Here is a 14,912-nt window from a genome sequence, read left to right as displayed (position 1 = left end):
ACTCCCTTCTGGCCTTAGAGTTTCTGCTGAAAAATCTGCGGATAACCTTATCAGGGTTCCCTTGTATGTTGTTTGTTTCTCTTTCCTAGCTGCTTTCAATATTTTCTCTTTGTCTTTAATTTTGGCCATTTTGATTACTGTGTGTCTCAGGGTGTTCCTCCTTGGGTTTATTTTATATGGTGCTCGTTGTGCTTCCTGGATTCAAGTGAGCGGTTCCTTTCCCGTGTTAGGGAAGTTTTCAGCGATTATCTCTTTGAATATTTATTCTGTCCCCTTCTCTCTTCTCCTTCTGGCACCCCTATAATACCGATGTTGGTGTGTTTAACGTTGTCCCAGAGTTCTCTGAGACTCTTCATTTGTTTTCAATCTTTTTTCTCTTTTCTGTTCTGCATCTGTGATTTCCACTAGTATGTCCTCCACCTCGCTTATTCGTTCTTCTGCCTCCTGTGTTCTGCTGTTGGCTGCTTGTAATGAATTTTTAATTTCATTTATTGTATTTTGCATCTCTTCTTGTTTAAGTTTTATGTCTTGTATCTCTTTGCTCAGTGTTTCCTGTAAGTTATCCTTCTTTGCCTCCAGTTTATTTCCAATGTCTTGCATCATCTTCAGCGTCAACAGTCTAAAGTCTTTTTCCTGGAGGCTGAGAATCTCCTGATCACTTAGCTGTTTTTCTGGGTTTTTTCTCCCTCCCTCTCCTCTGAGTTATAGTTCTCTGTGTTTTCATTTTTATAGGTTTTTGGTGGGGTGACCATTTTACAGATCATAGAGTTGTAGCCTCTCTTACTTCTGGCATCTGCCCCGCTTTGTGGCGGAAGTTAGTATGGGGACTTTCTGTAGGCGTCCTCATGGGAGGGACTGATGCCTGCCCACTGGTAGGTGGAGCTGATTCCTATCCCTCTGGTGGGTAGGGCTTTGTCTCTGGGTGAGATTAGAGGCAGCTGTGTGCCTGGGGGGTCTTTAGGCAGCCTGTTTACTGATGGGCAGGTGTGAGCCTACCTGGATTGTTGTTTGGGCTGGGGCTTCTCAGGGCTGATGGTTGGGGCCAGATTTTCCCAAAATGGCCACCTCCAGAGAAAGGCACGCTGAATGAATATTCCCAAGAGCTTTGCTTCCAATGTCCTTGCCCCACCTCAAGCCACATTCACCCCTGTTTCCCCAGGAGGTCCTTCAACAACTGTAGTCAAGTTTGACCCAGATTCCTATGGAGACTTTGCTTTGCCCTGGGACCCAGTGCACGTGAAAGTCTGTGTGTGCCTTTTAACATCAGGCTTTAATCCATTTTTAAGAATGGGGTCTCCATTTCCCCCAGTCCCATAGAGCTCCTATGCATAAGCCCCACTGGCCTTCAATGTCAGATGCTCTGGGAGTTCTTTCTCACAGTGCCAGATCCCCACACATGGGAGTTTGATGTGGGGCTCAGAACTCTCACTCCTGTAGGTGAGTCTCTGTGAACCAGTTAGTTTCCAGTCTGTGGGGCTTCCCACCCAGGAGGTATGGGGTTACTTATATATCGCATAATTGCCCCTCCTACTCCTTGATGTGGCCTTGTCTTTGTCTTCTGGAGTAGGATATCTTTTTGAAAGTTTCCAGTCCATTTGGTTGACGATTGTCCAGCATTTGGTTGTAAATTTTGTTGTTTTTAGGAAAGAAGTTGAATTCCAGTCCTTCTTTTCCACCATCTTCCTCCTATCCAGATCACCTTTATTTCTCATGGAAGTTAAGTTGAAGAAACAAATAGAAGACTGACTTCGGAATAGCAAAGTGAAGACACAGTGGATTCTCTCTCTAGCGAAAAAATGTGGTGGGGGGGTTTTTTTGGTGTTTTTTTTTTTTTTTTTTTTTTTTTTTTTAGGGCCGTACCCATGGTATATGGAGCTTCCCAGGCTAAGGATTGAATCAGAGTTACAGCTGCTGGCCTACACCACAGCAACATAGGATCTGAGCCTTGTCTGCAGCCTAGACCGCAGCTTCCGGCAACACCAGATCCTTTAACCCACTGAGCGAGGCCAGGGATCGAACCTGCAACTTCATGGTTGCTAGTCGGATTCATTTCCACTGTGCCACAATGAGAATTCCTAGTTTTATTTTTTGTTTTTGTTTTTGTTTGCTTTCCAGGGCAGTACCTGCAGCATATGGAAATTCCCAGGCTAGGGGTCAAATCAGAGTTACAGTTGCGGGCCCGTACCACAGTCATAGCATCACGGGATCCAAGCTGTGTCTGAGACCTACAGCACAGCTCACAGGCAACGCTGGATCCTTAACCCAGTGAGTGAGTACAGGGATCAAACCTGCATCCTCATGGATACTGGTCTGGTTTGCTTCTGTTGCACCACGACAGAAACTCTAACAAACAAATATTTTAACTGGAGAAAGCTATTTAAAAAATTCAATCATGTAAAACCTCTGCAAATTGTCCTGGGGGCATACAGCAAATGGAAAAACACTCCATCAGTAGTAGACTGGGGAAGATGTACTGAATGTCAGGAAGTCCAGTGAGCTTGCGGCCCTTGACCCTCACCAACCACTGCTATGCTGGGGCTCAACTCCAGGGATTGAGTCCAGAAGTTGGCTCCCCTCCCCTCAGCTTCCAGTCCAGGGCACAGTTTCACTCTGGTAGGGATGTCCCCCTGCATCCCTGTCTCCAGGCCATGTTACAGAAGCTCTACCCCAAGTGTAGTTGGCCCAGAATACTGGCCCAACTGTCCTACCCCAGCTCACCTCCAGGATAGATAAAGCACACAGGCAGGCCAGGCCAGAAGACCCTTAGCACCCACTCTAGGCCAGAGGTATTAGTCCAGGACAAGAGGGCACTGCCCAGAGGGAGACAGAATATGGGGAAGAAGAGCTCTATAGGGCTGCCTGAGAGGGCAGGAGAATTCCATGCCCAAGGGTATCATTGAAAAGAATGGGCATCTTGGTGAAAAGAATGAGCCATCTTGGTGAAAAGCAGTTCAGAGAGTGCTTATACCTCCCTGAATCCATATCACCAAGTGGAAGAGCAATCAAGTTTAACAGAGAGTAGGGAGAAGAGACAGCCGCGAGCCCTCCTGGAATCACAGTCATACTTGAAAGACAGGAAGGGTGTGCTCCTAGGAGCATTCAGAACCTCCATGGGAAGATTTGGGGTGCAAACCTTGCTGCCCTATAGGCCTCAGAACCACCTCCAACTGTACTGGATGAACAGTCAGCTGCTTTGATCCCGGAACAACTCTGGGAAACCAGGCTTTAAAATAAAATCACACATAGGTCTGACCATCTGGCCTGCCCAAGGCCACACCCTCACAGGTGTGACTAGGGAGGGGAATTACTAGCTCTGTCGAAAGGTGGGGGATGAGGACTAAAACCTCACTCCTTGAACTAAGAGTAACCTCCAGGCACACATATCCAGTGGTGGAGAGAAAAGTCTGACTGGCTACAGGTACTTAAGCATAACCTTTCACCAGTAAGTAGCTTCCCTAACTTGGGGACATCCCTAGGTAGCCCTGTGCGAAGATAAAAGGAAACAGTCCAAGCAGGACCATCAGGGACTGCAGCCTGCAAGGAAAAGCAGTTCAGACAGGTGACCGAACAAGTGAATAAACTACATCATCAGCCAGGCGTGGGGCTGGGGCTGGGGAGCCAGGATCCAAAGTTGCACAGTATACTATCCAAAATGTCCAGTTGTCAACAAGAAATTGCAAGGTATTCAAAGAAACAGGAGAACACGACCCATATACAAGGAAAAAAGAAGATGATAGAAACCACTTTTGAAGGGCCTAAGATGTTGGACTTAGCAGACAGAGATTTCAGAACAGCCATTATAAATATGTTCAAAGGACTGGAAGAAACCCATGTCTACAGCTTACAGTGTCTGATCCAAAGTAGGATATCAACACAAAGACACAAACTATAGAAAGAACCAAATGGAAATTCTGGAGTTGGAAAGTATAATAACTAACATGAAAAATTCACTAGATAGGCTCAAAGTGGGTTTGAGCTGGCAGAAGAAAGAATCCATGAACTTTTTAAAAAATTTTTTGTGTATCGTTGATTTACCTTGTGTCAATTTCTGCTGTACAGCAAAGTGACCCAGTCATGTGTGTGTGTGTGTTTGTGTGTGTGTGTGCACACACATACATAAATACATTTCCTTTATTATATTATCTTCCATCATGTTCTGTCCCAAGAGACTGGATATAGTTCCCTGTGCTGTACAGTAGGACCACATTGCTTATCCATTCAAAATGTGATAATTTGCATCTACTAACCCCAAACTCACTGTCCATCCCACTCCATACCCCTTCCCGCTTGGCAACCACAAGTCTATTCTCTATATCTGTGAGTCTGTTTCGGTTTTGTATATAGACTCACTTATACTGTATTTTAGAGTCCACATATAAGTGATATCATATGGTATTTGTCTTTCTCCTTCTGACTTTCTTCACTTAGTATATGAATCTCTAGTTGCATCCATGTTGCTGTAAATGGCATTTCATTCTTTTTATGGCTGAGTAGTATTCCATTGTGTATATATACCATATCATAATCCATTTTTCTGTCAGTGGACATTTAGGTTGTTTCCATGTCTTGGCTATTGTGAATAGTGCTAGGGTTAGGGATAGGGTTAGGCTTTGAACATATAGGTGCATGTGTCTTTTTGAATTATAGTTTTGTCTGGATATATGCCTCTAAGTGGGATTGCTGGGTCATATAGTAAATAGCTCTGTATTTAGTTTTCTGAGGTGCCCCCAAACTGTTTTCCATAGTGGTCATACCAGTTTACATTTCCATCAACAGTGTAGGAGAGTTCCCTTTTCTCCATACCCTCTCCAGCATTTGTTATTTGTAGACTTGTTAATGATGGTCATTAACCATGGTACCTCATTGTAGTTTTGATTTGCATTTCTCTAATAATTGGTGATGTTGAGTATTTTATAATGTGCCTACAGGCCATCTGTATGTCTTCTTTGGTGAAATGTATATTTAGGTCTTCTGCCCATGTTTTGATTGGGTCGTTTTTCTGTTGTTGTTGAATTGTATGAGTTGTTCGTATATTTGAATCCATGAAGTTAAATCTAGAAAAATGGAGCTTGTGCAGCCTAAAGGAGAGAGAGAAAGAATGAAAAGTGCTCTTACACTGAAATTGGAACATAAAGAGATTAGCACGGCCCCTGTGCATATGACATATTTAAGTCCTTAGTCAAACTTAAAGCTCTTTCTCAAGAAAAGAATATTGTAATTTCAATAGGATGTTAAAACTTAATCTCAAATTTATGACTGCAGAGTATTCGATTAAAAAATACTTATGAAAGCTTTTTAATAACAATCTATGAAGAGTTTAAAAAAACCATAATAATCTCTGTACAATTATGGATATCTCACAAATGACAAATGTGCTAAGAGGGTGGGAGAAGAATGAAGAAGATGAAACAGAATCTCATAGAAATGTGAAACATCATTAAGTGTACCAGCACACGTGTAATGGGAGTACCCAAAGGGCAGGGCAGTAGGGAGGGCACAGAAAAGGTAGTTGAAGAAATAATGGCTGAAAATGTCTCCGATTATATTGGGAAAATTTAGTCAGCATGTCCCAGAAGCTCTGTGAACTTCTGGTATGATAGACCTAAAGAGAGCCATACTCAAATACATCATAGTCAAAATGTTGAAAACCAAAGATAAAGTCCTAAAAGCAGCAAATGAAAATTGACTCCTCTTAAACAAGGGACTTCTTATTAGAAACAGTGGAAAGCCAGAAGGCAGTGAGACAACACTCAGAATTCTGGAAGAAACAAATAATTTGTATCACACTTCCTTTTTGGCCCTTAAATCCTGAGGTTAAGTCAGTAGGACTGAACATTAATTGTTCTATTTTAGGCAACTCAGCACCTCATTTTTGTAAACTCCAAAGGCCACAGTTGTTCATCTTCATGTTGAAGAATCCTAGCTTTTCACGTGTTTGATCCAGACCTATTTATAAGCCACAGAACCCTAATTTTTGTGTAAAATTTCCTTTTTCCAGTCAACCATGAGAAATGAGTTTGTAAATACCTTACAGCCAGAGTATATCAAATAATGTCATTATAATAATGTGAAAATATTAAGGCTAGTATCTTTAAGATAGATGGGACATTGTTCTGGACATCACCTGTTAAATTGATCCTGGAGTTCTTGCTGTGATGCTATGGGTTAAGGATCCTGTGTTATCTCTGTGGCAGCACAGGTTCAATCTCTGGCCCAGCACAGTGGGATAAGGATCTGGTGTTGCTGCAGCGTAAGTCACAGCTGTGGCTCAGATTCGATCCCTGGCCCAGAAACTTGGCCAAGGGTGCGGCCAAGAAAGAAAAAAGAAAATAAATAAATATTGCTACTAAACAGACTAAAATCATATGTTCATCAGGCAACTAGTCAGGGATTTCTTGGTGTTCTTGGGTATAAAGTGTATTTGCAAGAATTGAACACATTAATAATTATATGGGATTTTTATATCTTTTTCTCCAAGGATCCGATAAAGTACATTTTAGAAAAAATATTGTTAGCAAAATTTTGTTGATAGTTTTTAAGGAACGCCTTTTAATCACTTTGAATATTAGTGTTTGATAAAATACAATTTGAAATGTTTTAAATAGAAAGTTACCTCTGGTTCACTTATGCTTTTCACCTTTTTTTTCTTTTGTCTTTTTAGGGCCGCTCCCGCGGCAAACGGAGGTTCCCAGGCTAGGGGTCTAATTGGAGCAGTTGCCACCAGCCTACACCAGAGCCACAGCAATGCCAGATCCAAGCCTCGTCTGCGACCTACACCACAGCTCACAGCAACGCTAGATCCTTAACCCACCGAGCAAGGCCAGGGATTGAACCCAAAACCTCATGGTTCCTAGTCGGATTCTTTTCCACTGTGCCACGACAGGAACTCCAGCTTTTCACTTTTTATTTACTGCTCTTTAATAGGTTGATAAACCAATCATTAAGTATTTATAGATTTTGGGTTCCTCTAGTTCTTATGCCTTTAAGACTGTGCTGTCAGGTTGGGTAGCCAGTAGCCACATGAGATTATTTATATTTAAACAAATTAAAATTAGGTGCAATTTACATTTCAGTTCCTCACCCACATTAGCTACATTGGAAGTACCCAGTAGGCCATGTAGCTGCCACATTAGGTGTAGGGCCTTCCATCAGCATGGAGTTCTCTGAGCCAATATGCTGCTGTGGCCTGAAGGTCTGTTGTGCATTGCTCTGACTCCAGCTGTTTGTATATCACTTCCACCTGTCTTGAAATGTGGAGGTTGGGTTCCATTTCTGGCTAATTTCTAAGCCTGGTGATTCCCCACACCTCAAGATAAGTTTATGTTAGGAGTTCCTGTTGCAGCTCAGCAGGTTAAGGACCCAACATTGTCTCTGTGAACATGCGGGTTCCATCCCTGGCCTTGCTCAGTGGGTTAAAGATCCAAAGGTCGCCAGTGTAGCTCAGATCCAGTGTTGCTGTGGCTATGGCATAGGCTAAAGCTGCAGCTGTGCTTCAGCCCCTAGCCTGGGAACTTCCATATCCCACAGGTATAGCCCCAAAAAGAAAAAAAAAAAAAAAAAAAGATATGTTTATGTATTCGTTTTATTTTGTTAGAATTGTCTTTATTTTTTCTTTTTTTTAGGGCCGCTCCTGCAGCATATAGAAATTCCCAGGCTAGGGGTTAAATCGGAGCCACAGCAGCATAGGATCTGAGCCACGTCTGTGACCTATGCCACAGTTCACGGCAATGCCAGATCCTTAATGCACTGAGCAAAGCCGGGGATTGAACCCACATCCTCATGGATACTGGTCAACTTCATAACCCACTGAGACATAACAGGAACTTCTAGAGTTTTCTTATTTAATGTTGTATGATGTTGGGCAAATAGTAAAACTTTCTGATCTTCAGCCCTTTGTATGCTAAGAAAGGGTAAGACTAGCCTAACTCTGAGGTCTTTTGAGGATAAGAAGATGCAAATAGATCAGAGCTGGCACTAACCAACTTCTGTAAAGATGATGTATTTCTGAGTTCCCATCTTGGCTCAGCAGAAACGAATCTGACTAGTATCCGTGAGGATACAGGTTTGATCCCTGGCCTTGCTCAATGGGTTAAGGATCTGGTGTTGCTGTGGCTGTGGTGTAGGCCAGCAGCTACAGCTCCAATTCGACCCCTAGCCTGGGAACTTCCATATGCCAAGGGTGCAAGCCTTAAAAGACAAAAAAAGAAAAAAAAAGATAAATTTTTAACCCACAAACATTGTAAAACAAAATCGGTTTTGTTATTTTAAGCTTCTCATTTGTAGAATGATTTGTCATGAAGGAATGGATAACTAATGCAATAACTTATCAGTGTAGCAAACAAAAAAAGTTAGAAAACATACAGAAGATTTGCAAAATACACTTAGTAACTTGACTTACAGATCATGTCAGAAACCTTGTCCTTAACAACTAGAGCATGTGCATTCTTCTCTCATTTAAAACTGTTATAAAAATTGGGAGTTCCCGTCGTGGCACAGTGGTTAACGAATCCGACTGGGAACCATGAGGTTGCGGGTTCGGCCCCTGGCCTTGCTCAGTGGGTTGACGATCCGGCGTTGCCGTGAGCTGTGGTGTAGGTTGCAGACGCGGCTCGGATCCTGTGTTGCTGTGGCTCTGGCGTAGGCCGGTGGCTATAGCTCCGATTCGACCCCTAGCCTGGGAAGCTCCATGTGCTGCGGGAGCAGCCCAAAGAAATAGCAAAAAGACCAAAAAATAAATAAATAAATAAAATAAAATAAAACTGTTATAAAAATTGATTATGTGCTAGGCCCTAGAGCAGATCTCTACACATGTAAGAGAAGCATTATTGGAGAGCACATTTGCTCCCCTTAGTGCATTAAATTAATTAATAACACAAATATGTGCATTTTAAATCCTTGTAGAAAAGATTTTTTAAATACTTTCAAATAACTCATGGAGCAAAGAAGAAATAATAATGGAAAATTTACCTAAAATTGATTAATATAATAAAAATAATAAATATTAAAATTTATGTGATATCATTAATTCGATATTTAGAAGAAATTTTGTAGTTTAAATAGCTAATTTTCTTTTACTTATTTTTTTGTTATGTTTTGTTTTTAGGTCCGTACCCATGGCACATGGAAGTTCCCAGGTTAGGGGTTTAATTGGAGCTGCACCTGCCAACCTATGCCACAGCCATGGCAAGGTGGGATCCAAGCCACATCTGCAACCTACAGCTCACAGCAACTCAGAATCCTTTAACCCACTGATCAGGCCAGGGATCGAACTCATGTGCTCATGGGTACTAGTCAGGTTTGTTACCATTGTAAATAGCTCATTTTATTTTTATTTTTATTTTTTGTTTTTCTGTCTTTTTAGGGCTGCACCTGCAGAATATGAAGGTTCCCAGGCCAGGGGTCGAATTGGAGCTGTAGCCACCGGCCTACGCCAGAGCCACAGCAACGCGGGATCCAAGCCTTGTCTGCCACCTATGCCACAGCTCACGGCAATGCTGGATCCTTAACCCACGAGTGAGGCCAGGGATCGAACCCACATCCTCATGGATCCTAGTCGGGTTCATTAACCACTGAGCCACGTCAGGAACTCCAGTAGCTCATTTTAGAATGAATTAAGTCTCCAAATGAATGAGCTAAGCCGCTAATATAAGAAACAGTTTTAAATAATAGAAATGGAGTGACCTTGTAGCACAGAGGGTTAAGAATCTGATGTCATGCAAATGACTCAGGTTGTTGCTGTGATACAGGTTCGATACCTGACCCAGGAACTTTTTCATCCCACGGGAGCAGCCCGACATACATAAAAAAATAAGTGAAAATAATAGAAAGTTCCCATTGTGGCTCCCCAGGTTAAAAACCCAACTAGTATCCATGAGGATGCAGGTTTGATCCCTGGTCTCACTCATTGGGTTAAAGATCCTGCATTGCCATGAGCTGCAGCGTAGGTTGCAGGTGCGGCTCAGATCTGATATTGCTATGGCGTAGGCCAGCAGCTGCAGCTCCAGTTTGCCCCCTAGCCTGGAAACTTCCATATGCTGCAGCCCTAAAGAGAAAAATAAATAAGTACAAAGAAAATAGAAGAGAAGAGAATATAAACATAAAAGTAGAAAATAGAAGTTCCCGTCATGCCGCAGTGGTTAACAAATCCGAGTAGGAACCATGAGGTTGCAGGTTCGATCCCTGGCCTTGCTCAGTGGATTAAGGATCCAGCGTTGACATCAGCTGTGGTGTAGGTTGCAGATGCGGCTTGGATCCCACGTTGCCATGGCTGTGGTGTAGGTCGGCGGCTACAACTCTGATTCAACTCCTAGCCTGGGAATCTCCATATGCCGCAGGAGCAGCCCAAGAAATGGCAAAAAAGACCAAAAAAAAAAAAAAAGGTGGGAAATAATGACATAAACAAAGCCAAGAATTGGTTCTTTTTTTTTTTTTTTGTCTTTTTGCTATTTTTTTGGGCCGTTCCCGCAGCATATGGAGGTTCCCAGGCTAGGGGTCAAATCGGAGCTGTAGCCACCAGCCTACGCCAGAGCCACAGCAACACAGGATCCAAGCCGCGTCTGCAACCTACACCACAGCTCATGGCAACGCCGGATCATCAACCCATTGAGCAAGGGCAGGGACCGAACACGCAACCTACCTCATGGTTCCTAGTCGGATTCGTTAACCACTGTGCCACGATGGGAACTCCAAGAATTGGTTCTTTGAAATGGTTAATGGTTCTATGATAGAGCTCATAAAGAGGAAAGGAGAGATATAAATAAGTAGTACTAAAAAGGAAAAATAAGAGCATCAACTCTGTCATGGATTAGAAACATAATAAGAAGTTATTATTCTATCTTTATGCTAATAAATTTAAAAATGTGAACAGAATGGACAAATCCCTATATAAAAATATAACTTAAAAAATATAACTTACCAAAATGTCTCAAGAAAAAATTAGAAAGCCCAAATAGTCCAGTTACTGTTCAAGAAATTGAATTGAGAGTTAAAATCTTCCCTGGTAAAGAAAGCACAAGAGGAGTTCCTGTCGTGGCACAGCGAAAATGAATCCGACTAGGAATGATGAGGTTTCGGGTTCGATCCCTGGCCTCGATCAGTGGGTCAAGGACCTGGCATTGCCATGAGCTGTAGTGTAGGTTGCCAACATGGCTCGGATCCTGCGTTGCTATGGCTGTGCTGTAGGCTGGCAGTTGCAGCTCCGATGCGACCCCTAGCCTGGGAACCTCCATATGCTGCAGGTGCAGCCCTAAAAAAAAAAAGAAAAGAAAGCACAAGAGCCAGGTCATTTTATCACTAAATCCTTTCAAACTGCCAAAAAAAACAGATCACTCAAATTTTTCAAATAAAAGAGGAATCCCTCCCAACTCCTTATATGAGGCTGATAAAAATAATCTTGATACCAAATCGAATATGAAAAATAAAAGGTATCACTCATGGGTTTAGATACAAAAATCTTTAACAAAACAAAGCAAATAGAATCTTTGTTCTTTCTCAGGAGTGAAAAATTGCTTTAACACTTGGAAAACTGTAATTATCATTACCACATTAGCAAAGGAAGTGAAAATATATAATCTTTTCCATTAATACATTAATCATTAATAATAAATTAATGCATTTTATAAGCTCTGGCACCCATTCATGATTTTGAAAAATCCTCAGCAAACTGGGAATCATTAACTTGATGAAGGATGTCTACTACCAAAAAAAAGCCTATAGCAACATCATTCTTAATTGTAAAACTTTGGAGACATTTTCTTTAAAACTGAGAACAAGGTCAGAATGCCCACTGTCACTGCCTTCTTTTCAAGACTGTGCTGAAACCCCAAAGAGCAGTCAGAAAAGATAATAAGTAAAAAGCATAGGACTAGTAGGCAGGAGCCAAAGCTGTCATTATTCAAGGATTAAATAATTACATAAACCTCATTAACAGTATTACCAACAATATATTTTATTAAGATTGATGGATTACAGGAGTTTCCTTTCTGGCGCAATGGGGTTGGTAGAGTCTTGGGAATGCTAGGACGCAGTTCAATTCCTGGCCCAGCACAGTGGTTTAAAGATCCGGCATTGCCACAGGTGCAGCTCAGGTCAAAACTAGGACTTGGATCTGATCCTTGGCCTGGGAATTCCATATGCCATAGGGCGGCCAAAAAAGATTGACGGATTATAGAAGTTCACTACGTAAACATTAGTTATACCTCTCATGTCTCAGCCTCACAGGCCACAACAAAAACATCATCAGACCATGAGCCATCTAGGCATAGACCTGATCAAAGATGCACAAGAGCCGTATGGAGAAAACTGTTCTAAAAATTGGCCTACGTGCCCCCCCAAAGGCAGGACTGACTCCTTGTGCCAGTCACTGCCAAACCTGAGATCAGTTTCTGCCCACATAGGCCTCAGTGGTCGCTCCCTCATTCTCACGTTTAAGTGAGAACAAAAAAGCTTGTAGAGTTAAGGAACATTTTACAGCAGGTACCAGGGTCACCCACATGGTGCTTCCTCCCTTCGAAGCCATTTGTGGACCCCTGAATATGCTGTAATTTATGGAAAATGTCTCTGGTGGTTCAGGTAAGATGAGTTGATCGTGGGCCTTTCCATGCAGACTATCACACCAGCAGCAATTTTAGAAGATAGTATCACGAGGGCATGGGGCTCCTTGTGTGCCACTGCTAATAAACCAGCTCATGCTGGGACTGTGGGGATCGCAATGGTTCCCATCCTGATGAGCCAGTGAGGACCTCAGGCCTAGACCTGCTGCATGAGCAGAACAAAATGGGAAGGCATGTCTGGCTGGATGCGAAAAAGTAGAAGAGGACGGTAGTAATTGCTCATCTCTAGGGCAGAAGTATAAAAAAGGGCACTATGCCTTGGTTGTTTGAGATGCTGGCAAACATCAGAGCAGATTTAAGGCTGAGGTAGGAGCCAGTTCCCCACCTCTCCCTTCTCAACACAAGCGATCGAAATTCTCTCTAGTTCTAAAAAGCAGATCCATGGAGATGTTTGTATTCATCTTGACTTTGGTGTGTATTGACAGACAGTGATGATTACAGAGCAGTGGGATGCATCAGGAGTGGGGCAGGTGTTAACTTCAGGGCATGGGAGCAGGTGTCGGACCACCAGTCTGCTCTCCCACTGCAGGGAAACGGGGACCTGGTCCCAGGGCTCTGCTTCGGCTTCCCAAGTTAGAGAACAGAGAGGCAAGTCAGGGCAGATACTAAAGCACTTCCCTCCAAGAGGTTATATATGATACAGAATAGTTAGGGGACAAAAACAACGTTATAAATTAACACAAAATTGCATGCTTTCACCCCTGCCTTCACACAGCACGTTGCTCCAAACAGGGCAATATCATGAGTGACTGGTTCAGTGTCGAGCAGCCATACTCAATTTAGTGTTGAGCAAACATAAATGTTTCTGTCATGGCAGACAGGATGAAAATGGATCCTCTCTTTCTGGGCAACAGTAAAATATTTGATTTGAAAGGGTGGTCTTTATGTGCATTTAAACTACCTTTGGTTTTAAGGGTGTAGTTTTATGTCAAAAGAATTCTGTCTCCTGTATTTTGTGGATAGTGATCCACACATCTGCAAGTACAAATCTAGGGAGTTCATGTTTCAGTTCAGTGTCATTTATCCTGATTCATCCATTTAGGAAGATAATTCCAGTGGATTTTTAGTGAAGGAGAAGGAAATTTCTGACCTCTATACTGAATCAAAAAACTGTCTCCTAGGAGTTCCCTGGTGGCTCAGCAAGTTAAGGATCCAGCATTGTTACTGCTGTGGCATGTTGATTGATCCCTGTCCTGGGAACTTCTGCATGCCATGAGCACAGGCAAAAAAGCAAAACAAAACAAAAAAAACCCCTGTCTCTTAAGAGCAAATGTGAATGCTTTTTTATAGAGTCTGCCTTCTTGTGCAAGATGCCCACGGACTCTTCAGTGAGGTACACACGGAGGGCGCTCCCCTGAAGGACAGAGAATTGGAGGGGAAGTCCTGCAGGCTGGCTGGAATGAAGGTGCTGCAGAAGGCCACCCGAGAAAGGTGAGGACACCACAGTAGCATCCACTTCACTATAGTAACATTTCTAATTGTACTTGTATAAAGACAATAAACTAGGATCTTAGAATTTGCCTCTGAAACAAGGCCAGAAATTGAGTGAAGCCCATAAAGTACTTCTGGGAGAAAAATTATAATTGACAGCAAAAATAATTATGCAGGTTTAATGATTCACAATTTTATTAAAATCAAGAAGATTAAAAATATTATGTACATGTTTTAATTCTAAAGTTTTTCTATATATTTCCCTATCTATGATAACAAGGCAGCTTTGCATCAGTCAGTTTATATAAATGAAAATATAACTTAGTGAAAAGGTGTTTTATAAGCTTTAAGCAGCACTCTTAATTTGTCTTATCTTTTTGCTTTCCAGAGCAAGAAAGCTTGTCCTCTGTCAAATAATCATCTTAATCTGTGAATTAGGGAAAAGAAAAAACATTTTTAATGAAACTATCCAGTCATATAGAGAATTGATGTAAACAGTGAATTTGGAGTTTCCTTTGTAGCCTCCATAGCATGCCATTTTAGCTCTCTTGATGGTAATGTTTTGTTTAATTATAGTAATGTCTGAGCCTATAACAGTATGTGATGGAGGAAAACCCATTAAGCATATATGCTACTCTGATTTGGAAGCAGTCATTGGTAGCCACCTCCAGTGGTCTGTATAATGACTATTCCAGCTGTGGTCTTTTCTCTTTTTTTTTTTTTTTTTTTTGCTTTTTAGGGCCATACCTGTGGCATATGGAAGTTCCGGCTGAGGGTCGAATCAGAGCTGTAGCTGCCAGCCTGTGCCACAGCCATAGCAATGTGGGATCTGAGTCACATCTGCAGCCTATACCACAGCTCTCAGCAACA

General features: G+C 42.2%; 1 protein-coding gene across 6 annotated transcripts in view; it reads left to right on the top strand.

The window, feature by feature from the left end:
* SPIDR (scaffold protein involved in DNA repair) overlaps positions 1-14,912 on the top strand; it is a 309,901-nt gene that overhangs the window by 255,357 nt on the left and 39,632 nt on the right. For all 6 annotated transcript variants that reach the window (XM_047783954.1, XM_047783956.1, XM_047783953.1 and 3 more), the window contains one exon: positions 13,902-14,042. In XM_047783954.1, the coding sequence (XP_047639910.1) occupies positions 13,902-14,042 (141 nt within the window). The remainder of the gene's footprint in view (positions 1-13,901; positions 14,043-14,912) is intronic.

This window comes from Phacochoerus africanus, chromosome 6 (genome assembly GCF_016906955.1).
Source record: "Phacochoerus africanus isolate WHEZ1 chromosome 6, ROS_Pafr_v1, whole genome shotgun sequence".
Lineage (NCBI taxonomy): Eukaryota > Metazoa > Chordata > Mammalia > Artiodactyla > Suidae > Phacochoerus > Phacochoerus africanus.
This window is presented reverse-complemented; position numbering and strand designations above follow the sequence as displayed.